This window comes from Schistocerca piceifrons, chromosome 2 (genome assembly GCF_021461385.2).
Source record: "Schistocerca piceifrons isolate TAMUIC-IGC-003096 chromosome 2, iqSchPice1.1, whole genome shotgun sequence".
Classification (NCBI taxonomy): Eukaryota; Metazoa; Arthropoda; class Insecta; order Orthoptera; family Acrididae; genus Schistocerca; species Schistocerca piceifrons.
This window is the reverse complement of record NC_060139.1, coordinates 190,603,018-190,628,334: the sequence shown is the minus strand read 5'-3', so window position 1 is coordinate 190,628,334 and position 25,317 is coordinate 190,603,018. Positions and strand designations below refer to the sequence as shown.

Here is a 25,317-nt window from a genome sequence, read left to right as displayed (position 1 = left end):
TGCACCCTGTATATATTACAGTACAATGTTAACGATTAATATTTCTATTATTTACTCCATTCCCTTAAATGGCATAATGTGCATATACTATATTTATAAATATATTTATTCCTGTTCAAGAATTCATCTATGGTATAAAAGGAGTTGTCAAGGATATATGATTTCAATTTATTTTTGAAGCTATTACTGCTGTCTGTCAGACATTTTATTTCATCTGGTAATTTGTCAAAAAATTTTATGGCAGCATATTTTAGCCCTTTCTGTGCCAAAGATGGGTTGAGTAAAGGATAGTGTAAGTCTTTCTTTTTTCTGGTATTACAGTCATGAATGTCACTGTTCTTTTTAAACTGGTCCATGTTGTTGAGAACAAATTTCATTAGTGAGTAAATGTACTGTGAGGCTGCTGTAATAATTTCCAATCTTTTAAAAATATGCCTACAAGATGTGCGACTATGAACCCCACACATTACTCTAACCACTTTCTCTTGAGCAGTGAACACTTTTAGTCTAAGTAGTGAGTACCCCAAAATATTATTCAGTATGACATCAGAGAGAGAAAGTATACACAGTGTGATAGCTTACTAAATTCTGTATCCCCAAAATTGGCAATTATTCTGATCGCAAAAGTTGCTGAACCTAGTCGCTTTAGAAGAACCAAAATATGAATTTTCCAGTTAACATTCTCATGTGTATGTACACCCAAAAACCTAGTATGTTCAACCCTGTCTACTGATTTCTGTTGACGTGTTATGTTTATTAATGGAGCTGTACTTTTTGTAGCAGAAAATTGGATGTATTGTGTTTTTTTTCAAGGTTTAAAGCAAGCCCATTTGCAGAAAACCAATTAGCGACTTTTCCAAAGACGTTATTTATATCATTTTCAACTGGAGTTTCTTTTACTGGATTAATAATATTGCTTGTATCACCAGCAAACAGTGTCAGTTCTTTCAGATAAGAAGGAAGGTCGTTCACATATATCAAGAACACAAGGGCATCCATGATTGAACCCTGTGGAACACCTAATGTAATTTCACCCCAGGTAGACGAAGTAGCAAACTTATTTAAATCACTTGACCCATATAAAGAAACTTTTTGTTTCCTGTTCTGTAGGTATGTCTTAAACCACTTATATGCTTTTCCATTTATACCATAGAATTGTAATTGCTGTAACATAATGTCATGGTTCACACAATCAAATGCTTTGGACAAGTCACAGAAAATTCCTATTGGTGACATTTTACTATTTAAAGACTCTGTTATGTGGACAGTGAAATTGTATATTGATATCCGAGTGGAACATCATTTTTGAAATCCGAACTGTGATTTACTAAGTATCCCATTACTGTTGAGGTGGCTAACCACTCTTGAGTACATTACTTTCTCAAAGATTTTAGAAAATGCTGTAAGCAAGGATACTGGCCGTCTGTGGTGTCCCCCTTTTTGTAGAGAAGCCTGACAATGGCATATTTTAACTTGTCTGGGAAAATACCTTGAATTAGTGATGCATTACATATGTGATTCAGAACATCAGCTGCAATTGCTCCATATTGTTTTAATATCTTGCCGGCCGGGGTGGCCGAGCGGTTCTAGGCGCTACAGTGTGGAACCGCGCGACCGCTACGGTCGCAGGTTCGAACCCTGCCTTGGGCATGGGTGTGTGTGATGTCCTTAGGTTAGTTAGGTTTAAGTAGCTCTAAGTTCTAGGGGACTGATGACCTCAGAGGTTATGTCCCATAGTATTCAGAGCCATTTGAACCATTTTTTAATATCTTATTAGAGATGTCATCTATTCCAACAGAACATTCATTTTCAAAGATTTAATAATTTTACTTATTTCACGAGACGTAGTTGGGTGGAACTTAATGTGACTAAAATTTTTCAAAAATGACTCTTCTATGTACTGCCTAGCTTTTTATTTTGAACTATTCTCACCAATTTTTTCTCCTGCAGTTAAGAAATGGTTGTTAAATACATTAGCTACTTGTGTACTTGTTGATTAGGATGGCCTCATTCTCTTTAATAGCAATACTACTTACCCCAGTCGTTACTTTTCCTGCCTCCCTTCTAACAATATTCCATACTGATTTGATTGCAGGAGTTGTTAATTTCTTCTCTAACATACATATATCTTGATTTCTTTACAACCTTTCCCAGTGTGTTAAAAATAATTTTTACAGAGTAAAACTGCTTCTGGATCTTCACTAGTTCTTGCTGTCTCATACAGTTTTCTTTTTCTTTCTGAAGATACTTTAATACTTGCAGTAACAAAAGGTTTCTTTGAAAAGTGTATAGTGTTACATTTAGTAATTTTCTCTGGGGAACAATATTCAAAAAGGGACATAAATTTATCAAGAAATATATTGCATTTATCATTAGCATTTGGCTCATTGTAGACATCTCCCCAATTAATATTTTTTAAACTTTCTCTGAAGTGCTCTATAGATACTGGGTTGAGCACCCTCACACTTTTACTTAATGGTTTCTGAACTGTACACCCTGTTAGGTTTTGTAAGTTAATCAATTGTGATTCATGGTCTAACAATCCATTTACCACAGGGAAAGCATGTGTTTGTTTTACATCCTCTTTCTGTACAAAAACATTATCTATTAGAGTGCTACTGTCTTGAGCTACACGTGAAGGGAAATTGACCACTGCTTCTAAGTCATATGTTGTTAATAACACTTCTAGTTCACTTTTCCTATCAGGATTACTTAGCAACATTACATTGAAATCACCACAGATTAATAACTTCTTCTTTTTGTCTGACAGACAGCATAATAGGTAGTCAAACGTTTTTATGAATAGCTCCCAGTCTCCTACACTGTTGCTAGTATCAATACTACATTATCTTGCTGAAGTTCACATGCACAAACCTCAAAGTGCTGATCACAAAATTTCCTTACTTCTACAGTTTTGTATTTATACCCTTGTTTTATGAAAATGGCAACTCCTCCATTATCCATCGTAGATCTACAAGTGTAAGTTATTAAATGAAGCCTCTTTTCATTTGTTTGGTTGTAACATAGACATACACCGTACACAGAGAGGTGACTTCGTCGTCAAAGGGCATTTCAAAATGATCAACAAGTGGAAATAATTCAAAGAAGTTTCGCGCTTGCTGCTGCTCATCGTTTATGGCACTCCAATGAAGTGTAGTAAACGACAACCAACTACAAACTCGAAAGGAGTTCGAATGTACAGGGTGAGACAGCTGAGACAGGCAGCCCCAAATATATCCAGAACGAATAATACTATATATCGATGTGCAGTTTTCGTCAATTTATAGCGGACAATATAGTGAATTTCCTTATTTTCGCAAGTAATTTTTATCATTTAAGTTGCCGAATTACGACACCGACGCTGTTTTTATTATTATTATTATGGAACGATGTACTATATTCTGTTGCATTTGGAAGAAACTTCTAACAAGGGAAACTCCCCATCGCATCCTCCCTCAGATCTAGTGGTAAGATGGACCAGGAGATAGCCGGTCAAAAACTGAACACAGATCAAACATGAAAACAGGAAGAAGGTGTACTAAAGTGTGAAAAAAAGTTAATTAGAAACAGTGAACTGTCCAAGGTTAACAAGCACAACATCGAGTGCACAGGAAGAGCGACGGCGTCTTGGTTAAGAGATGACGGTATTGGACTGCTACGCAGACAACCCTGGTTCAAAATTATTTCGTGCCATTTATTTTGTTTTATTTTTTTCACAAAATTGTGAAGTTCAAAAATGTTCAAATGTGTGTGAAATCTTATGGGACTAAACTGCTAAGGTCATCAGTCCCTAAGCTTACACACTACTTAACCTAAATTACCCTAAGGACAAACACACACACACACCCATGCCCGAGGGAGGACTCGGACCTCCGTCGGGACCAGCCGCACAGTCCTTGACTACAGCGCCTAGACCGCTCGGCTAATCCCGCGCAAAATTGTGAAGTGTCCGTCAGGTCATTGAAATGATTGTTTTCTTTCTGTAGTCTTGGAAGTAGTCATACCATAAACTGGTTATAGAAAATGAGTCATGTGATAAGAATACAGTACCGTCGCAAGCACGAGGCGTGCTTTTTTTTAAGTAAGTACCATTTTGAAATTAAGAAAAGACCTTCTAAGATATCTCAAAAATTGTATTTTTAAATGAAAGCCTGTACCTTAATCTACTTTTCTACATAATTTCCGTCAATACTGAGGCACTTCTCATAACGTTATACCAGTTTCTGAATATCGTCCTCATAAAAGTCTGCCGCCTGACTTGTTAACCACTGCATCACCGTCTTGAAGAAGCTGACCGCCCAGGTGTTTCTTCAAGTGCAGGAACAGATGGTAGTCACTGGGCGCAAGATAAAAGATGTGATGAGATCTTTAGTCTGAATCGCCGCATGTGGACGGGCATTGTCTTGCAGCAAAACTATGCCCTTGCTCAATTTCCATGGACTGTTGCTTTGGTTCTGGTGTGACGTAGGCCACCCATGTTTCATCGCCCGTAACAGTTTGGCTTAAGAAATCATCACCGTCGTTGTGGTACCGCTCAAGTCAATGCACTGTCTAAACGTTTGGTTTTGTGCACATTCGTCAACATTTTCGGTACCCAAGTGCGCACAATTTTCAGTAATTCAAGTGCTCGCTCACAATGCCATACACATCACTACGAGAAACATTAGGAAAGTCATCCCGCAAGGAGGAAATCGTAAATCGTCTGTTTTCTCTCACCTTATTGTCCACTTCCTGCACCAAACTTTCATTAACGACTGAAGGACGCCCACTCCGTTGTTCATCATGCACATTTGTGCGGCCATCTTCAAATGCTCTCACCCACTTTCTTACCATTCCATCACTGATAATGTTTTTTTCCGTAAACTGCACAGATCTCATGATGAATATCGCTTTTAGGCCTTTAGCACTAAGAAATCTTATAATAGCCCGTACTTCACAGTCGGCGGGACTCACGATTATCGGAGGCACCTTAAACACTCAGTACATAACGTAAACAAAGAACAATCTCACTGTAATTGCGTCAGTGCGTAGATTGAGGTACAGGCTTTCATCTAAAAATAAAATTCTTGATATATTTTAGCACGTCTTTTTTTAATTTCAAAACAGTACTTACCTAAAAAACATGCCTCGTAAATGTGATAAATACTGAGAGCTGGCGAGATACTACATAGACGTCTCACGGAAATGGAAGCAACAAGTAAGGGGTGTGAACTGTGATACAAAAAAGGAATTCAAGAGGCAAAACGTACAAAAGCGGAACGCAGCATCAATAACGTTGAAAAATATCAGTTCTGACCGAGCACAGAGAAACTGTGTTGTTGTGAAACTGTTGCGTTCATTTGTTGCATCTTATGTGACAAACTATTGTGTTTTCATCATTTCTTTGGGAGTGATCACATTCACATTCATACGAACGCCTAAATCGGTAAGGAGGCATATCTCACTCAGTTACCAGACGTACAAGTCAGTTCGTCGATAAGATATTTCTACCGTATGACACACGTACTGTCATTGATACCGTGTGTGACACGCCAGACGTGTTTTGCAGTGGAGGGTTCGGTTGACTTGTCACCTTGTCATCAAACGTGTTGCGTTTCCCTTTCGAAAGCTGTTTCCTTTCGGCTGCTAATAGAGTAGTTGTGGAGAATCAACTTTCATTGTAGGTCCCTTCCTCACATCTCGCTGCTGCAAACGGACGTTACACCATCTTCATGTTTTCATGCTTGATTTGAGTTCGGTTGTTCACGGGCTGTCAACTGCGACGGATGGGGGGGGGGGGGTGCGATAGGGAGTTACCCTTGTAAGAGAACTCCAACGACATAACATGCATGGGACTTGATAAGATAACAGCGTTGGAAACCATTGTCCCGCCTTAAGGAAAAGAGGTTCCACAAACGTCTGCCCTATTATACCAAATGCAAGCAAACACGCAAGTCAGGTGCCTGTGCACGTGAAGCCTACCAGTCTGTGTTCTGCTGTTGTAGCAGATAACTTACCCATAGGGCTATTGAGATATTCGCAAGGTATATAACAGTCGAAAAAGTAAATCTCGTTTATAGCGGATTTCGCCAAACCATTGCTGCAGCGATGCGGTTGCATGCTTCAGAGCCTCCAGATCGTGCCATGCACACACCATCCTCTTTGCGAACATTATAAAAAAAGTTCTGGAAACTGGAAGTGTGGAGTATAAAATACGCCAAGGAAGGACAAGAGCAACTGATGAAAGAAAGGAAAATAACATTTTAGCAACGGTAACAAGTAATGTGTCTCTAACAGACATGCCAGAAGCACGAGAGGGGCCAACCATCGTATTTCATCCTCACCACATTTCGCTCCATCTACAGCTTCATGGCAATGAGTTCCAAAACTGTTTACGGTTCTCCGAACGTTATCTACGAAACGTCCAAAGTGATGTGGCATATCTATGCAAAATTTTGTTTGAAGAAGAAGCAACTTTTATAAACCACGACCAAGTACACCCTCGCAATATGCACTAATCGTCAGTTGAAATTCCACCTACCGGAAAGAAGTGGGTGAAAGCAAAGCTCCTGGTCTATCAAAGTTTGGTGTTTGTTTTTGCAAGATCAGCAATCACTCGCCCCTGTTTTGCTGATGTTTCTCTGAGACATGCTGCAGCTGCAGCTATAGGAGAACACCCCACTGGACTTACGGCAGTCAGTGTGGTACCAACATGACAGTTGTCCCTCCAATTTCGCAGTTGTAATGACAGACCCTCATAAGAGAACGATTGCAGAGAAATGGAACGGTCGTTCAGGAAACGCAAAATGGACTGCAGACTCACCAAACTTAACACTTCTATACGTTTATCTGTGGCCGCAATGAAAACAAGAGGTCTATCAGGAAACAATGACGATTCCAGAAGACATGGTGTGCCTTGTAACATGGGACTGTACTCCCGCAGATGAAATTCAACATGCGGTGTTGTTCCTCCAGAATCACTGTATAGCGTGTAGCGATGCTCAAGGAGCCGGCCGAAGTGGCCGTGCGGTTAAAGGCGCTGCAGTCTGGAACCGCAAGACCGCTACGGTCGCAGGTTCGAATCCTGCCTCGGGCATGGATGTTTGTGATGTCCTTAGGTTAGTTAGGTTTAACTAGTTCTAGGTTCTAGGGGACTAATGACCTCAGCAGTTGAGTCCCATAGTGCTCAGAGCCATTTGAACCATTTTTGATGCTCAAGGTCAACATTTTGAGCACTTGCTATGACAGGCGTGATAATAAACACCCGAACCGTACCTTAGGTACGTGTTTGCTTACATTTGATATAACAGGGCAGATGTTTGTAGAACCTTTTCTCCTGATGGCGGGACAATGGTTTCCGGCGCTGTTATCTTGATACTATGTAATGCATGTTATATCGTTGAAGTACTCTTACAAGATTCTTTCAAATGTCAGAGAAAAAGTATATAGTTCCTTTACCAAAACAACGTCAGTATCGTAATTCGGGATATAAACGAAAAAAATTACTTGCGAATGTCAGGAAATTCGCCATATTGTCCGCTATAACGTGGCGAATGCCGCGTCTCGATATATTGATTCATTTTAGATATATTTAGGGTGGGTGGCTGCCTCACTAAGTATACGAGAAGCGACAATAAAGTAGACTGATGTGAAAAAAATGTTGCTTATCGTTTTAGTCAAGTTTAGTGTTGTCTCCTTCAAAGTAGTTCCCTTTTGATTGCACACACTTTTTCCAGCGATTCTGCCATTGATGGTAACGTTTCTGGAATTCATCTTCTGTAATATCCTCCAAGACCCTCGTCACAGCTTTTTGGACGTCTTGTGTTGTTTGAAAATAGTGTCCCTTGACTTTCGTTTTGACTCTTGGAAATAGAAAAAAGTCGCACGGAGCGATATCTGGTGAATAAGGTGGCTGTGGTAATACTGAAATTTGTTTTGAGGTTAAAAACTGCTGTACTGTCATAGCAGTATGGGATGGCACATTATCGTGATGCAGAATCCAGTTATCAGCAATGTTGGCACGGACACGAAGAACTCTTTTACGAAGTCTTTCCAAAATTTCTCTGTAGTAATATTGGTTAGCTGTTTGTCCAGGAGGCACCGACTCTTTATGAACAATTCCCTTGGAATCAAAGAAGCACACAAGCATGCGTTTCACTTTTGACTTTGACATCCGAGCTTTTTCTGGTCTAGGTGATCCCTCTGAGCACCATTGCGAACTTTGACGTTTTGTCTCTGGATCGTACTGAAAAAACCAACCTTCATAACCAGTGATAATACGGCTCAACAATTGTGGATTGATTTCCGTTTGCTCTAACAGATCGGCTGCCACATTTTCCCGTGTTTCTCGCTGTTGTGGTGTGAGATTTTAGAGGACCATTTTTGCACAAATCTTTCTCATACCAAGATCTTCAATTATTACTAGACGAACCGTTTCTCGATTGATGTTCAGTTCTTCTGCAATCATTTTCACGGATAACCTTCGATCAGATCGTACGTGTCCACGCACCCTGGCGAAGTTGACATCGGCCCGTGAACTTGATGTTCGTCCACTGCGGTCTTCATCTTCAACATTCGTTCTGCCTTCACTAAACATTTTATGCCAACGAAAAACTTGAGCTCTTGACATAACCTCCTCTCCAAAAGCCTTCTGAAGCTTACCGTAAGTTGTCGTCGCGTTTTCACCTAATTTAACGCAAAAAGAAATCGCATACCGTTGCACAATATTATGCAATTCCATTTCCGTGACGAGAGACACAAACACATGTTAACTTATTACAGCACAATTCACGACTGAGCAGTTGTATCGATGTGCCACTTGGACTAGAAGCAGCTTATAGACCAAGGTCAAAGATGTTGTGCCTACGCAAGCCTGCAGGGTTGCCACATCTTGCAAAGAAAATCAGTCTCATTACTTTATTGTCGCACTCCCCAGAAAGATTTTAAAATTCGCAATTGTGAATAATTAAAAATTTGTCCAAATTGAGCCGAAATTAGCTGATTTCGTTAGATGTATAGACTTCTGTCCATTTATTACAGCCAAATAAGGAGTTCAAATCTCAATCTGGACATACACGTTTAGTTTGCTGTGGGTTCCCAAAGTCAGTTAAGGCAAATTCCCAGATGGTTTCTGTGAAACAGACAGTTCCAAGTTTACATTTCATTCTTGGGCAGTCTGACCTACTGAATAACGAACTCGTCTTGGATTGGGCATACCTTAATTCACCCGTGATTAGTCCCACTGGGTAAGTGAACACCCGATTTTCAGAATAAATTTTCACTCTGAAACTTCTTGTCATGTTGCAAATATGTCCTGTACTGGCACTCGAGCGGTTCTAGGCGCTTCAGTCCGGAACCACGTGGCTGCTACGGTCACAGGTTCGAATCCTGTCATGGGCTTGCATGTGTGTGATGTCCTGAGGTTAGATCGGTTTAAGTAGTTCTAAGTCTAGGAGACTGATGACCTCAGATGTTAAGTCCCAGAGTGCTTAGAGCCATTTGAACTGTCACTCGAACCTGGGACCTTTTCTTTCGGGGGCAAGTGCTCTACTGACTGAGATATTCTAGCAGCCAGTGGGGAACTTGCCAGCGAAAGGTAATGGATTCGAGTCCACGTCTACTACATACTTTTTATCTGCCTGGAAGTGAAAAACTTGTTGCTGATCATACCAAGAACGTGGCGGTTCACCAGTTTGGTGAAAGTAAATAAAAGCCGGTTCAGTGTTACGGTGACAATTTAATTTGTGTGATTTGTAAAAAACTGATGTCAGTTATTACGAAAGTATAAATTAACACTGTTTTCTTATATTTTGTAAAACAAAACTTTTTTTAGTTGCTGGATGAACCTTGCAAAAATTAAAAATATATTAGAGACATTATGATTTTTGTTCCAGAAGGCGATCATGGCGCAGAACCCTCGCCTGTCCAAGCAGCAGCGGAAGGAGCTGCGCACCATCCAGGGACATGACTTCACGTTCCGACGCTATCACAGATACGCAGGTAACACCAACAGAAACAGCCTGCTGACAGTGTGGCGAGGGAACGAAATGTCGTTAACGTTTACTGTTGGTGTTGTGGTCATTCATCAAATCCTGTCACTCCATTAATCAGTCAAAATTACATGGTTACGAACACGAATATTTTCTATTCCGCTTATAATCAACTACCTTATCCGCACTACAAATCCATTTAGAAACATTTTGCTTTGAGAACCCAGTGTAATGAACTCTGTAACTTCCACCTTCAAATTGTGATTGTTAAAATCTGGAATAATCTAGCTGCCTAACTTTAGACCCATGTGATTATGGCCTATTCGTTACAGAGGATTCGGTTTTAGCTCGTAAAATGCTACAACGTCTTTTGGCTGCTTACTGGCATTATAGTCGGGAAACTTAGGAGAGAATCACCACATTTACTCACGTCCAATCCCAACACAAGTTCAAATCACCGAAGTGTTGTCACTCGCTACTATAGTAATCTATGCCTGTCGTTCATATTGCAGCCCATTAGCTGGTTGGGTTACACGAAAATGTGTATCGTCACTGTGTAATTTTTATATTCACTGTTTGCTTAAAAAAATACTTTTGTCAAGAACTGGAATAATTTCAACGATTTACTGTCAATCTATGGCGCCGGTGGTACACTTCCAATAAACCACCTTCTGCTACGCCATCACAACGACTCGCCACACTCTTAACGACTGCAGTATTACTGATGAGGGGCCTGACAGTCGATTCGTTACCTACTTGAGACGTGTGTCAATGAATGACGACTATCTTTAAGTAATCGACCGTGTGCTCTTTTCAACTCTTCCTAAAAATACAGCTGGAGGAGGTAAATTAAATGGAAAAGAATTCATACTCATTATCACGGTGCCCACAATCTCGGGTCTAACGGAGTATTGCTGGTACTCTAGCTGATACCGTATTTGCGTACCATGCACGTCGCGGACATCGGTACTTTTCCCGTAAAGCCGTGACGCCATGATTGTCGCTGCATCTTGACGCGCTGGTGATAGAGATCCAAACAACTGTAATTCACAAATGACAACTAGAAATTTTCTAAGACGCCTCAAAAGCTAAACCCTTCTAAACTGTGATGGGATCTGTTACAGTCACCTTTTGTTTTCTGATAGTCCCTGTTGTCATCTTCTATAAGTTCTAAATGTGAATAATTTGTACACATCAAAAAAAGTTTTGCATCACCCGGTTCCCAGATATCCTGAAGATAGACGTTGACATTGGATATCGTGTCACAGGCACAGTCCCTTTGACTGTTCAGAGATGTCACTAAACCCGCCCAAAGTTGTAAACAACTATGCATGAACAGCGCCTATGAAACGGAGGGGGACCGACAGCCGATCAGTTACAGTCATTCCACCAGGAAGGATATACATGGCTCATGTTGTCTGTAGTTCAACCATGCCTAGACGGTCAATACCGCAGTTCGATCGCATCCGCATTGTTACTTTGTGCCAGGAAGGCCTCTCAAAGAGGGAAGTGTCCAGGCGTCTCGGAGTGAAGCAAACATATGTTATTCGGACATGGAGGAGATACAGAGAGACAGTAATTGTCGCTGACATGCCTCGCTCAGGCTGCCCAAGGGCTACTACTGCAGAGGATGACCGCTACCTACGCATTATGGATCGGAAGAACGCTGACAGCAACGCCACCATGTTGAATGATGCTTTTCGTGCAGCCACAGGACGTCGTCTTACGACTCACACTGAGCGCAATAGGCTGCATTATGCGCAACTTCACTCTCGACGTCCATGGCGAGGTCCATCTTAGCAACCACGACACCTTGCAGCGCAGTACAGATGGGTCCAACAAAATGCCGAATGGACCGCTCAGGATTGGCATCACGTTATCTTCACCGACGAGTGTCGCATATGCCTCTAACCAGACAATTGTCGGATATATGTTTGTCGCTGCATCTTGACGCCTTAGACACACTATCCAGCGAGTGCAGCTAGGTGGAGGTTCCCTGCTGTTTAGGGGTGACATTATGTGGGGCCGACGTACGCCGCTGGTGGCCATGGAAGGCGTCGTAACGGCTGTACGATACGTGAACGCCATCCTCCGACCGATAGTGCAACCATATCGGCAGCATACCGGCGAGGAATTCATCTTCATGGACGACAATTCGCGCCCCCATCGTGCATATCTTGTGAATGACTTCCTTCAGGATAACGACATCGCTCGACTAGAGTGGCCAGCATACTTTCTATACATGAATCCTATGGAACATGCCTGGGATAGATTGAAAAAGGCTGCTTATGAACGACGTGGCCCACCAACAACTCTGAGGGATCTAAGCCGAATCGCCGTTGAGGAGTGGGACAATGTGGATCAACAGTGGCTTGATGAACTTGTGGATAGTATGCCACGACGAATACAGGCATGCATCAATGCAAGAGGACGTGCTACTGGGTATAAGAGGTACCGGTGTGTACAGCAATCTGGAGCACCACCTTTGAAGGTCTCTCTGTACGGTGTACAACATGCAATGTATGGTTTTCATAAGCAATAAAAAGGGCGGAAATAATGTTTATGTTGATCTCTATTCCAATTTTCTGCACAGGTTCCGGAACTCTCGGAACCGAGGTGATGCAAAATTTTTTATGATGTGTGTCTTTATGTAGACGCTGAAGAGGGTGGACAAACAGAAGCTGATAATAACCTCGGAGTATCTTATGTCGAATCGAACAAAATTTTCCAGATAACCATAGGTCGCAGATTTACTGTTGTGGAGCTATCGCCATAAAAAGACATTCAGTCGGCGCCGACCGTGGGGAAGTGGAAGTTTGTTCGATAAGCGAAAGTACTTAGCTGTGTCAGACAGCGCGATTTTGTCCATCGAATCTGCTGGTGTGTCGTGATGTTGCTGCCACCTATCCAAGGAGAGGGGCGGGAAGTCAGTGGTTTCCACCGATCCCTACAAGGCAAAGAGCATTTCAACATTAAGTTTTATGTTTTCACCTGTTGAAACTGTCTTAGTCTTATAAGTCCGACTGAGCTGTGTCGTGCTACATAAACTGAGAACGTGCAGTGCTCGTTGCTTTCTAAGAATAATAGATAAGTTATCCTTGTACTTGAACACTATGGTTCGTCAAACCACTAATTTTGGATCTTTAAATAGATTCAGGTCTTAACAGAATTTAATTTACGATTAAGTTCCACAAAGGTTGATCCAAGTTATGAAAGAAACAAGATTAATTCAATTACGAATTAAGTTGACAAAAATTGACGCCTGCACTGTGGCAGTTGCCAGATGAAAGAAAGACTGCACGAAGAATGAAGCACCAAGATATCCTTATTCGTGCACATACCAGATAATCTAAACAAAACACAAATTCAAATTAAATCAGCACCGTAAGTTCAGATTACGTATCGCACTGCTGCGGACAGCGAAAACTTCCATCCACTCATGATCAGCAAATTGCGCGAAGATGTCCCAGATTGTTGTCAGTTCTCTTCCGAAGCTCCGTCCTCAGATTTCACCCCACATCTCAACGACCCATCCGCAAAGAGTTGCTTCCTCCTGCCCGACTTCCAACGTTACAAAAAATTCAGTGAGAAGGGGACAACTTAAAGTTATTGCCAATGTGACGGACGAGAATTATAAGAAAATTTACAAAATCGGGGAAAAGAAGCAAACTTCTCGCTATTGTGTACAGGATACATATTTTACCATCATGAAGTTGGCCCTTGAATGAAGAAATGTTACTATGATTGGTCGGCCTATGTACACCATGTGCCTGGTGGCACAATGCAATTTCATTGGATAAACGAAATTTTTGGAGTGTAATGTAACTCATGTTCCCAAAATAGCCGAGCGGCAGTGTGGTGTCTGGTCCTTTAAATTTAGCACAACGTTGTGTTCATATTAGCTCCATGGGGGTTCGAAATGGGGGGTGGGGACGATTGTCACTGTGTACAGCACACTGACTGGCCCTGAATGTGTTCACCCAATTGAAGTGGAGCAAAACACAGTCTGGGTCCAGTGAAAGTTGCTCAACACGCCAAGGAGGCGATCTTGAGCATATCTATTATCAAAAACAGTCTTGATCAAAATTTATTTATTACGGTGACCGGTTTCGACCACTACTGTGGTCTCCAGCAGAAGGAGGTTCTTACTCATTGGTCTGAAGATGACCACAGTAGTGGTCGCAACTGGTCACCGTAATAAATAAATTGTGATCAAGACTGTTTTTGATAGTAAATATTTGTTACACATTGATCACTGTTCACTCCCACAATGCACTCAAAAATAATTGAGCATATGTGATTAATAGATTGCCCTTTGCCGATAAGGAAGACCAGAGACTATACCTGGCCCACCTGAACTGCTAGGAGGCTACAAAGTTTCCTCTGCAAGAACAAATTTCCAGAGCCCACAAATGCGACTGCATAAAAGTAGTTGAAGAATGAACTGATATTGCACAGCCATATATGTCGGTTATTTACAAGTTTATTAGATAATTTTTGGAAAACATAGTAGTATCCAAGCAGTTTAAACACGGAATTCTGGAGATCTACAAGCTGTACTTAACACAAGAGTCTTCTGAGTTGCTTGATTTAAGGGCTACCACACATGGATGGGCTTACTGTCTGACTGGTTACAGAAACCATTCAAGCTAGGTAAATGAGCCCATTCATATGCTTGTCATACCTGTTATCGGCAACGTCGGACACCACAGAAAACTGAGTCGAGATAGACTGGAAGGGAAAGATCCTCCTCTAAAAAATAAGATAAACTGGAAGGGAAAGATCCTACTCTAAGAAAATAAAAAAAATAACTGGATCAACTGTTACACTGTAAAAACATCGGGATGCATTAACTACTCTGACTGCAGATATAAACCACTGGATGAAGCAGCAGTACTCTCATTTCAACGATCACATACGCCACCCCATAGCCCCGAGGACGGAATCAGTGTACCCCAGCTGTCTGCGTCTAGTGTAAACCATGAAATAGTGCGGAAGTGTTACAAATGTCTGCGTGTCGTGTAACTGAGGTGGGATGTGGGGACCAGCCCGGTATTCACCTAGCGGGATGTGGAAAACCGCCTAAAAACCACATCCAGGCTGGCCGACACACCAGCCCGCGTCGTTAATCCGCCAGGCGGATTCGATCTAGGGCCTGCACGCCTACCCGAGTCCAGGAAGCAGCAAATTAGCGCTCTCGTCTAACCTGGCCCTATTCTAAATCATATAACTAGTTCGCCCAGCTGGTCAATGATCCACCTTCTCTTGTGCTGATACACAAGCACGTCCGACCTCCTGTGGGAATATCCATGTAGGAAATGGACAGGGACTCCGGATAGACGGCGCTTGATGGGAACGTGGATCGGCCCTGAGGCATGCCAAGATAGTTGCCACAGTGGCAATAACGGAGTCTCCCAGCTGGCGCAGTGATTAATACACCTGCGTGGTGAGCAGGAGATCCTGGGTTCGAATCCCAGTCTGGTTACATATTTTCACCCGTCGCCGCTGATTCCACGTCATATCACGATACAGCTGACAGCAGTGTCCCCCCCCTCCCTTTCCACACCATAGCTCGTGGTTTATCGCTAGCGTTTAGCCTCTGAATGACAAGGTCCCTGATTTGATTCCCGGAAGCGATGGGGATTTTCTCTGGCCGGGGACTGGGTGTTTGTGTTGTGCTCATCATTCCGTCATTATTTGTGACAGTGACTGGTTTGGATTGTGAATAAAAATGGTCTGTGTAAAAATTGGGACTTTCTACGGACGCTGTAAGTAAACACAGGAATTTCATTTGCTGTATGTATTTAAGTTTGTTGCAGTCTTCCCATTCTGCGGCTAAAGACCATGGTTACCTGCACTCAGAAATCAAGAAATGTAAACGTGGCAATATCAAGCAGACTTCTGTCTGAACAACAAGCAATTTTTTTTGATTCCGCGAATGAATAAACAAGTTTACCATCCTACTAGTTCAACTACAAAATACTTTTGAGCGGTGCGGTACAGAAAAGTAGAGTTTTCGATCTATATATGTCTGCGTGTCTTCGCTTTTCAGACATCTTGCGCTACCTGAGTTACCTGAGCTCCGCGTACCCCAGCCTGGTGGAGGTGCTCACCATCGGCCACTCGTGGGAAGGTCTGCCCCTGAAGCTGGCCCGCGTCTCCACTGGGGGAACCATCAGCAAGGACGGGCGGCCCAAGCCAGCCGTCTGGATAGACGCAGGTCAGTACCCTCTGCCTGCCCAAACACACTAGATGCAGGGCAGCTCATACACTGACGAGCCGAAACATTATGAACTCCACCGGCCGATGTGGCCGAGCGGTTCTAGGCGCTTCAGTCTGGAACCGCACGACCGCTACGGTCGCAGGTTCGAATCCTGCCTCGGGCATGGATATGTGTGATGTCCTTAGGTCAGTTGGGTTTAAGAAGTTCTGAGTTCTACGGGACTGATGACCTCAGATGTTAAGTTCAAAATGGCTCTGAGCACTATGAGACTTAACATCTATGGTCATCAGTCCCCTAGAACTTAGAACTACTTAAACTAACCTAAGGACATCACACAACACCCAGCCATCACGAGGCAGAGAAAATCCCTGACCCCGCGGGGAATCGAACCCGGGAACCCGGGCGTGGGAAGCGAGAACGCTACCGCACGACCACGAGATGCGGGCTCAGATGTTAAGTCCCATAGTGCTCAGAGTCAGCCATTATGAACTCCTCCTACTTCACGACGTATTGGTCCAAGTTTGGAACTCAGCGCAGCAGCGATTATGCATGGAATGGAGCTTTTTGTGCAGGACGGAAGTACGCTCGCCAATACAATAGTGGGTTCTTTGGCTCGCCCAGAGAGGAGATTGAGTTGAACTATGACACGTTAGTTCACTTTATTAGAATATAGATATGAAGATTTACTTACCTTGGTAAAATCCATTTCCCCAGGAATGTTGTGAGTATTTACAACTGTCTCTGAATGTTTAGGTATCACATGAATTTACAAGGCTCTTCAATTGAAGAATAACTTACACAAAGTTCACACAAGAAAGGTACTTATGACGTAAAAAAGTTACTGTCTGTATGAAACCCCGGTACGATGCAAGAGAGAACCTGATGGCCCTAATCACATCAGGTTAAGTAAACAAATAAAGAGCCCGCCCGGTTAGCCATGCGGTCTAACGCACGGCCTTCCGGATTGGGATGGAGCGCCTGGTCCCCGGCACGAATCCGCCCGGCCGAATTGTGCCGAGGTCCGGTGAGCGGGCCAGTCTGTGGATAGTCTGTAAGGCGGTTTTCCATCTGCCTCGGCGAATGTGGACTGGTTCCCCTTATTCTGCCTCAGCTACACTATGTTGGCGATTCCTGCGCAAACAAGTTCTCCACGTACGCGTACACCACCATTACTCTACCACGTAAACATAGGGGTTACACTCGTCTGGTGTGAGACTTTCCATGGGGAGTCTACCGGGGACCAAACCGCACAATAACTCTGAAAGAGTGGTTCGTTGTGGGGCGGCGGAGGGGTGAAGTGGACTGCGGTAGTCGTCGTGGGGTTATGGACCGCTGCGGCTGCGGCGGGGACGGAGTCTCTCCGTCTTTTCTAGGCCCTGGTTAACATACAATACAAACAAATAAATACAAAAGGGAAGATGGGACTGGTGTCATCAGTTTGTCTTCTTCTTCCGAGTTTCAGGAACTGAAAACTCCCTTTCTCGCCACTGCGAATAGTTTTGGTGATGGGAATCTCCATGCATGAATCAGATTTCAGTTCTGAACTTCGCGCTATCCTATTTAACTAACGGAAACTGTATCATTTAGGTATATCCTCCGCAGTATACCCTTTAGCGAACAAATTGTGTACTCATGTTTAGAAAAAAAGCGTAACGTAACACCTCGAACCATTAGAGGTAGGACGTTCATATTCACAGGACGTGTACACCAATAAGTTCTGCAGAAATGATTAGCATTTGAACCAAGTCCCCCTGCGGGTGCAAGGTCAACATTCATGTCACGGCGCAACACTATCTACAGGTAAAATGTGCCTGCCGCTCTCGTTATCGGTGTAAGCCGAAAAATGGTTCAAATGGCTCTGAGCACTATGGGACTTAACTTCTGAGGTCATCAGTCCCCTAGAACTTAGAACTACTTAAACCTAACTTAACCTAAGGACGTCACACACATCCATGCCCGAGGCAAGATTCGAACCTGCAACCGTAGCGGTCGCGCGGTTCCAGACTGTAGCGCCTAGAACCGCTCGGCCACCCGGGCCGGCGGTATAAGCCGAAGGTAATAAATCAGTGTGACTTGAGTAGACGTTAAGGATGTCTCAGAGACGTGTGCGCGAATGTCAAATCAGTGACTTTGAAAGAGGACTTGTTATTGGCAAAGTAGAATGTGATGCATCCATCCAGGAAATTGCTGTTCGTGTAGGCACTGCAGGACAGATCTGCGTCCTCCTAGGCTCTGGTGCAACAGGGGAACAGTGGAACAGCGTAACACAGCGTTTATTAACACCTTGATCCACCAGTCCGCCTAGCTTTGGAGAATGTGCAGAAACATGCTAGACAGAAATGGTGTAACGACGTCAGTGGGGACAGAAATAGCATCAGATAGTGTTTTCAGACGAATACAGTTCCTGCTTGTTTGAAAATGAGGGCCGCATTTCGTTTAACCGCAAACAGGGGAAGCGGCATCACATTGACTGCATTCGCACAAGGCATACATCCACTTATGGTGTGGGGTGCTGTTTGGTACAACCACAAATCACAGTTGCTGCATGTCCAGGGCACTGTGACCACTGGACTCGCATTCGGGAGGACGACGGTTCAATCCCGCGTCCGGCCATCCTGATTTAGGTTTTCCGTGATTTCCCTAAATCACTCCAGACAAATGGGGGAATGGTTCCTCTGAAAGGGCACGGCCGACTTCCTTCCCCATCCTTCCCTAATCCGATGAGATCGATGACCACGCTGTCTGGTCTCCTTCCCCAAACCAACCAACCACTGTGACCAGTGTGACGTACGTGAATGACAGCCTGCGACCCATAACCACACCCTTTCTGCGCCATAAACCAGACCCACCCTTTCAGCAAGACAACGCACGACCACATGTTGTTGCACGTACACTTTCCTTCTTGGTGTCACAGGATGTCAGCCTTTTACCATGGCCAGTCAGATGACCAGACTTGCCGCCAATCGAAAATGTGTGGAATATGGAGAAACGATGGGTTCTGTGCTGTGATCCAGTGTGAAGCACCACAAATTACCTATGGAACCAGGTGAATACAGCATGGATAGCTATATCACAGGATACCATTCGCGCCTTATACACGCGGATGTCATCACGCATGAATAAATTATCAGGGCCCAAGGTGGACCCTGTGCCTACAACGCAACAGGACACATGCTGACCACGGCGACTGAAATGCAATCACCTCTGCAGAACATACTAATGTACATCCTGTGAAAATGAATGTCATATCTCTAGTAGTTCAAGGTGTTCTGTCTTTTTTGAAAAAGAGTGTTCATTGAACGTTTGTTAATGTGGATTTAAATGATAGAATAAAAAAAAACACGTTCTAACTTTTACATAAAATTATGCAATATACGCAACAGAAGCAGAGAAGAAGACCTGTCTCGATGACCAACTGAACGTGACGAGCAACTTACTCTTTATGTTGATATAAAAAGCAGTAAAACTATATTCGAACATGCGATCATCAGAATACTATCACACAATACCTCTTCTTTCACTCCCCCGTCGTTCTCTCGAAGTATCTACTAAGAAAACCCAGTTGTATGAAAACCTCCAACGTACCCTTCCCCATTCTTTAACACCAATTCTAGGCATATCCAGCGTTCATACACAAACTAGAAAAAGCGACAGGTGGGCAACACTTCCATACACAAGAAACCAACAAACCCCAAGTGAATAAACATGTCTTCCAACAACAAAAATCACAGAGCGAGATGGTGCAGTGGTTGGCACACTGGACGACGGTTCAAACCCGCACACTGGACGACGTTTCAAACCCGCGTCCGGCCATCCTTATTCAGGTTTTGCGTGATTCCTCTAAATAGCTTCAGTCAAATGCCGGAATGGTTCCTTTGAACGTGCACTGCCGATTTCCTTCCCCATCCTTACCAAATCCGATGGGACTGATGACCTCGCTGTTTGGTCACCTCCTTCGAATCAACCAACCAACCAACAAAAAATCATCACGTACTATCAGTCTGAACTAGATCATCAGTCAAAGGTTTCACGTCGTATACCACAAGCAAAACCAAGTGCGAAACACAAGAAAACAGAAAATTTCAATGGAAGTGTATGTCGACTATTTTAAAGTGGAAGAGCGTCTCATAACCTACTACCGGATGAGAGGGAACACAAAATTTTGGAGCAAGGTAATAACAATTTACTGTGTGTGCATTATTTTAGGCCTTTCTTCCGCAGTCGCACTTTTAGAAGTAATAATGGCAGTCATGCCGCCTTTTGTGAACGTGGGAAGTGCTGGTTCATATGGTTCAAATGGCTCTGAGCACTATGTGACTTAACATCTGAGGTCTTCAGTCCCCTAGACTTAGAACTACTTAAACCTAACTAACCTAAGGACATCACACACATCCATGTCCGAGGCAGGATTCGAACATGCGGCCGTAGCAGCAGCGCGGTTCCGGACTGGAGCGCCTAGAACCCCTCGCCCACTACGGCCGGCGTGTGAAGTGTAATTTAGACTATACGGGTATCCTACTTTATGTAAATCATCACTGGTAGTGAATGTAGCACTTATGTTCCTTTTTACCAATCGGTTTCTCAAGTTTAAAACTGCTTGTTAGGCCTCGCGTTTTTTTTTAGTTCATTATTTTGTCCTATGTACAGGTGTCCAATTTTTAGCACATTGTACTGCACTTGCTACCTTATTTTCTCGTTTATGCGTTTTTATATTCCCATATTTAGCTAGTGATTATGTCTATCTTGTTACGTGTACAGAACCAAAGACGATTGCATTCGTGATCGAAACAACGTGCACTGCGAGGTGAATGTGGGTTCACAAAAATATTGTGACTAGGAGAAACGAGAAATATCGCCAACCTGCCGCCTGTACCATTTTTGTCACAATTGTGTGTATGTGTGTGTGTGTGTGTGTGTGTGTGTGTGTGTGTGTGAGAGAGAGAGAGAGAGAGAGAGAGAGAGAGAGAGAGAGAGAGCTCGCGCGCTTGAGTGCGCACAGGGGTGTGAATATAGAAGCTTTCTTCTTTGCGAGAGTTGCGTTATGGGTATTGGGAGAAATGACAAATGTTGCGGAAAATTGGATGTACCTGCAATAGTAACAATAGTAACAGGGGATGTTTAAGGGTGCGTCGGAGGTTTTTGGCAGTTATTTGAAGGCAATCGCTTGATAATAAGGGACTGTGTACCAGTATTCTGATGATCACTTGTTGGAATATCGTTCTACTGCTTTTTCTGTTGATGTAAACAGTAAGTTGCTTGTCATGTTCACTTGGGCGCTGAGACAGGTCTTCTCCTCTGCTTTTGTTTTGTATATTTCACAATTTTTTTGTAAATTTAGGAGTCGTTTAATACTGTTTAATATGATCGTTTTACAGCTACGTGAACAAACGTTTGACGTACTATATGTCCACTAAAAGAATCACCAACCCGATTCTACGAGAGTGAGTCAAATGAAAACCTTAAATTTGTAATAACAAGCCGAAATTTCGCGCCGTTATCCTGTAAGTTGGTAAGCGTGCTACAAACAGCATGCAGAATGGCCTTAGGTGGCAGCATAGTGCAGATGCACTCATACCGTCGCAGTATCAGTATAAAGATGGCCGCCCCACTTGCGACTTGCACCAGGGAAGAACAGCGTTCTGTCATTCGGTTTTTTCGTAGTGACGGTGTGAAACCTATTGAAATTCATCGATGAATGAAGGTTGAGTACGGTGATGCATGTTTGTCACAGCAGAAAGTCTAAATTGGAGTAGGAAGTTCGCAAATGGTGTGACTTCAGTGGAAGATGCTCCTCGTCCAGGTCAGGCACAACGAGTTGTGACTCCACAGAACATTGCAGCAGTTGAAGCCATAGTGAAGGAAAACCGCCGAATGACATTGCAGCATGTTTACTGATTAGTCGTGGGTTAGCACACCACATTGTGCATGATGTGCTCCAGTTTCACAAAGTGTCTGCAAGATGGGTGCCACGGCAGCTGACTCCTGAAATGAGAAAACGACGTGTTGATGCTTGTGAAGAACTTCTTCGGCGCTTTGAACGAGAAGGTGATGGCTTCCTTGCAAAGAATCGTTACTGGGGACGAAACCTGGTTTCACTTCCACCAACCGGAAACGAAGAGAGCGAGCAGGGAATGGTGCCATTCTTCATCACCAAAGCCAAAGAAGTTTCGAACAGAACCAACAGCAGAGAAGGTTATGGTGGCTCTCTTTTGACGAAAATGGCGTCATTTTGGAGCATTACATGCCTAGAGGGACCACCGTCACCAGTGCATCACACACAGATCTCCTAAAAAATCATCTGCGGCCTATAGTCAAATCAAAGCGTCGTGGATTGTTGACAGCACGTGTCCTTTTGCAACATGACAATGCAAGGCCCCACACTGCCCATACAACAGTTGCAACAATCACCGACCTACATTTTGAGTGTCTTCCTCATCCACCATACTCACCAGACCTTGCCCCAGCGATTTCCATATGTTTCGACCACTCAAAGACGCAATGAGAGGAAAGAAGTTCCGTTCTGATGAAGAAGTACGCCACGCAGTGCATGAGTGGTTGCGCGGACTATCAAAAGAACTTTTTTCTAAAAGAATTTATGCACTTTGTAAGCGCTGGAGGACTTACATTGAGCGTGGGGGAGGTTATGTTGAAAAGTGAAACAGCTTTGTACCACTTGTGCACAATAAATAATATCATAAAAAATATTTAAGGTTTTGATTTGACTGACCCTCGTACGTATTGATATTAAATAGCAATACTGCATTTTAAAAAAGGGGTATACTGTGTAAAAGAATGTTGTACATTAGTTACAGTAGTCTAATTGGTCTACTGTTTCTTTTACATCGTGTTCGTTTCCTTTCTTGTCAGTCTAATTATTGCATGATGTTTTGGTAGCTTACATTAACACTAACATCCTGTCACACACGTGACACACTTATAACTGAACCTATGGAACAAGTACATGTTTAAATGAGTTGTAGCTGTTATTAAAATCGCTACTGTTGCGGGTCGCGCCCGCCATTTGGCGTTCTCCACTGACGTGACTGGCTGTTTGGTTGCCGGCAGGCGGCCACGGCCGCGAGTGGGTGTCTCCCGCGGTGGCGCTGTTCGTGCTGCGCCAGCTGGTGGAGAACTACCAGGTGAATCGGCGCGTCGTCGACGCCGCGGAGTGGTTCGTGCTGCCCGTGGCCAACCCGGACGGCTACGAGTACAGCCACACCACCGACCGCCTGTGGCGCAAGACCCGCTCCACGCACACCTCGGCCGCCGCCAGGTACGTGCCCTCTGCCCCAGCTGCAAACGTACCTCGCTGCAATGTTCTAAGGCTGACTCAGAGGCCCCTACCGATCCGTTCTATGCAACCCGCACTACGTCCTTACAGATGCGTTTTATGCAACCCGCACTATGTCCTTACCAGAAACGATATCCAGACAGGTCACAGCCACGTAATCGATGTAAGTTCCCTCTCAAAGCTTTGTTTGCAAATTGAACCATGTTTAAAAAATACAAGTGAGGATTGGCCAGGAGTTAAACCGTATTTTTGGCCCAAGAGACATCTTACTTCTGCCACACTTATCGAAGTGTCTCCAGTCCTTCCATGTGTTCAAAAATGGCTCTGAGCACTATGGGACTTAACTTCTGAGGTCATCAGTCCCCTAGAACTTAGAACTACTTAAACCTAACTAACGTAAGGACATCACACACATCCATGCCCGAGGCAGGATTCGAACCTGCGACCGTATCGATCGCGCGGTTCCAGACTGAAACGCCTAGAACCGGTCGGCCACTTCGACCGGCTTTCTGTGTGTGATCAGCCGTGTAGTCTTACAGGTTTTGGATGTTTCTGTAAGTTTATTCCGTTTTTAGTGCTCAGTTTTTCGTAACCACTTCAAAGGTGTTGCTTTATGGAGTATGTATCACCATTGGAAACAACGAAACTAACAGGAGACATGAAAAGTGGAAGTGCAGAAGTAACAATCTGCAGGTATATAACCCTATGAAAAGATCAACACCGACGTCATATAAGAAACTCCACATGACAGAACAATATTGTTGGCTATTTCGCTGTGGAAATCTGAAGCACATTGTCATAATGTCACACAGTAACTAGTAAAGTGTATGAAGCCATCTTTTGGGGTGACGAAATTTACGGGCCATCTTCGGAAATTTTGTGGTGACGTGTTCTGTTAGAATGCCTATGTAAGAATGAGGGGGGGGGGGGGGCGTAAGAGGAATTGCGAGCTTTGTTGAAGAACAGTTTGGATTTGCTTTTGATGGGTTCGGTAATTTATGGAAATTTGTTTGCGTCTAGAGATCTCTGATAGATGTGTAACGGGGTGCATTTAGTGCCAAGTGCAAAAATTTGTTTCGTGCGATCGAACTTTCTTAATATTAGCGACCCTGTACTCAATGAGCGAGAGAATGTGAAAATCTTGCGCGTGGTATTTGAAGGCGTTGCGGGTTGCATAAAACCGAGACTCAGGGGCCGCTGAACCACCCTGTTTAGCAGAATACATTGCTTCTTTACTCGGTGTTTAAGGGATGTTCCCCTGCTACCACGCTGGAGAAGAGACCTGGTGACTGGAGTGTATGTGTGTGTGTGTGTGTGTGCGGCAGGTGGTTGTGGCGGCAGTGCGCGGGGGCGGACCTGAACCGCAACTGGGGCTTCCACTGGGGCGGCGCGGGCGCGTCCCGCGACCCCTGCTCGGAGCGGTTCGCGGGCCCGCGCGCCTTCAGCGAGCCCGAGGCGCGCGCCGCCGCAGACTTCCTGACGGACCGCGCGGGCCGCGTGCGCCTCTTCCTGTCGCTGCACGCCTACTCGCAGGCGTGGCTGGCGCCCTGGGGGCACTCGCGCAGGCCGCCGCCCGACGCGCAGGACCTCATGGACGTCGCCCGGCTCGCCGTGGAGGCCGCCGCCCGCGTCACGGGCCAGCCCTACCGCATGGGACACGCCAGGGACCTCGCCGCGCCCAGGGCCGGTCAGTGCTCTCTCTCCTCTACACCAGTTGCTGCCCGTACATTGAGGGCAGGCGAACAATACTCCGACATGAAACTTCCTGGCAGATTAAAACTGTGTGCCGGACCGAGACTCGAACTCGTGACCTTTGCCTTTCGCGGGCAAGTTGT

General features: G+C 44.1%; 1 protein-coding gene across 1 annotated transcript in view; it reads left to right on the top strand.

Annotated features, from left to right (window-relative positions):
* Positions 1-25,317, top strand: part of LOC124775240 (carboxypeptidase B-like) — a 231,701-nt gene that overhangs the window by 186,370 nt on the left and 20,014 nt on the right. Inside the window, exons 4-7 of the mRNA XM_047250077.1 lie at positions 9,873-9,978; positions 16,021-16,188; positions 23,257-23,464; positions 24,808-25,169. Of these exons, the coding sequence (XP_047106033.1) occupies positions 9,873-9,978; positions 16,021-16,188; positions 23,257-23,464; positions 24,808-25,169 (844 nt within the window). The remainder of the gene's footprint in view (positions 1-9,872; positions 9,979-16,020; positions 16,189-23,256; positions 23,465-24,807; positions 25,170-25,317) is intronic.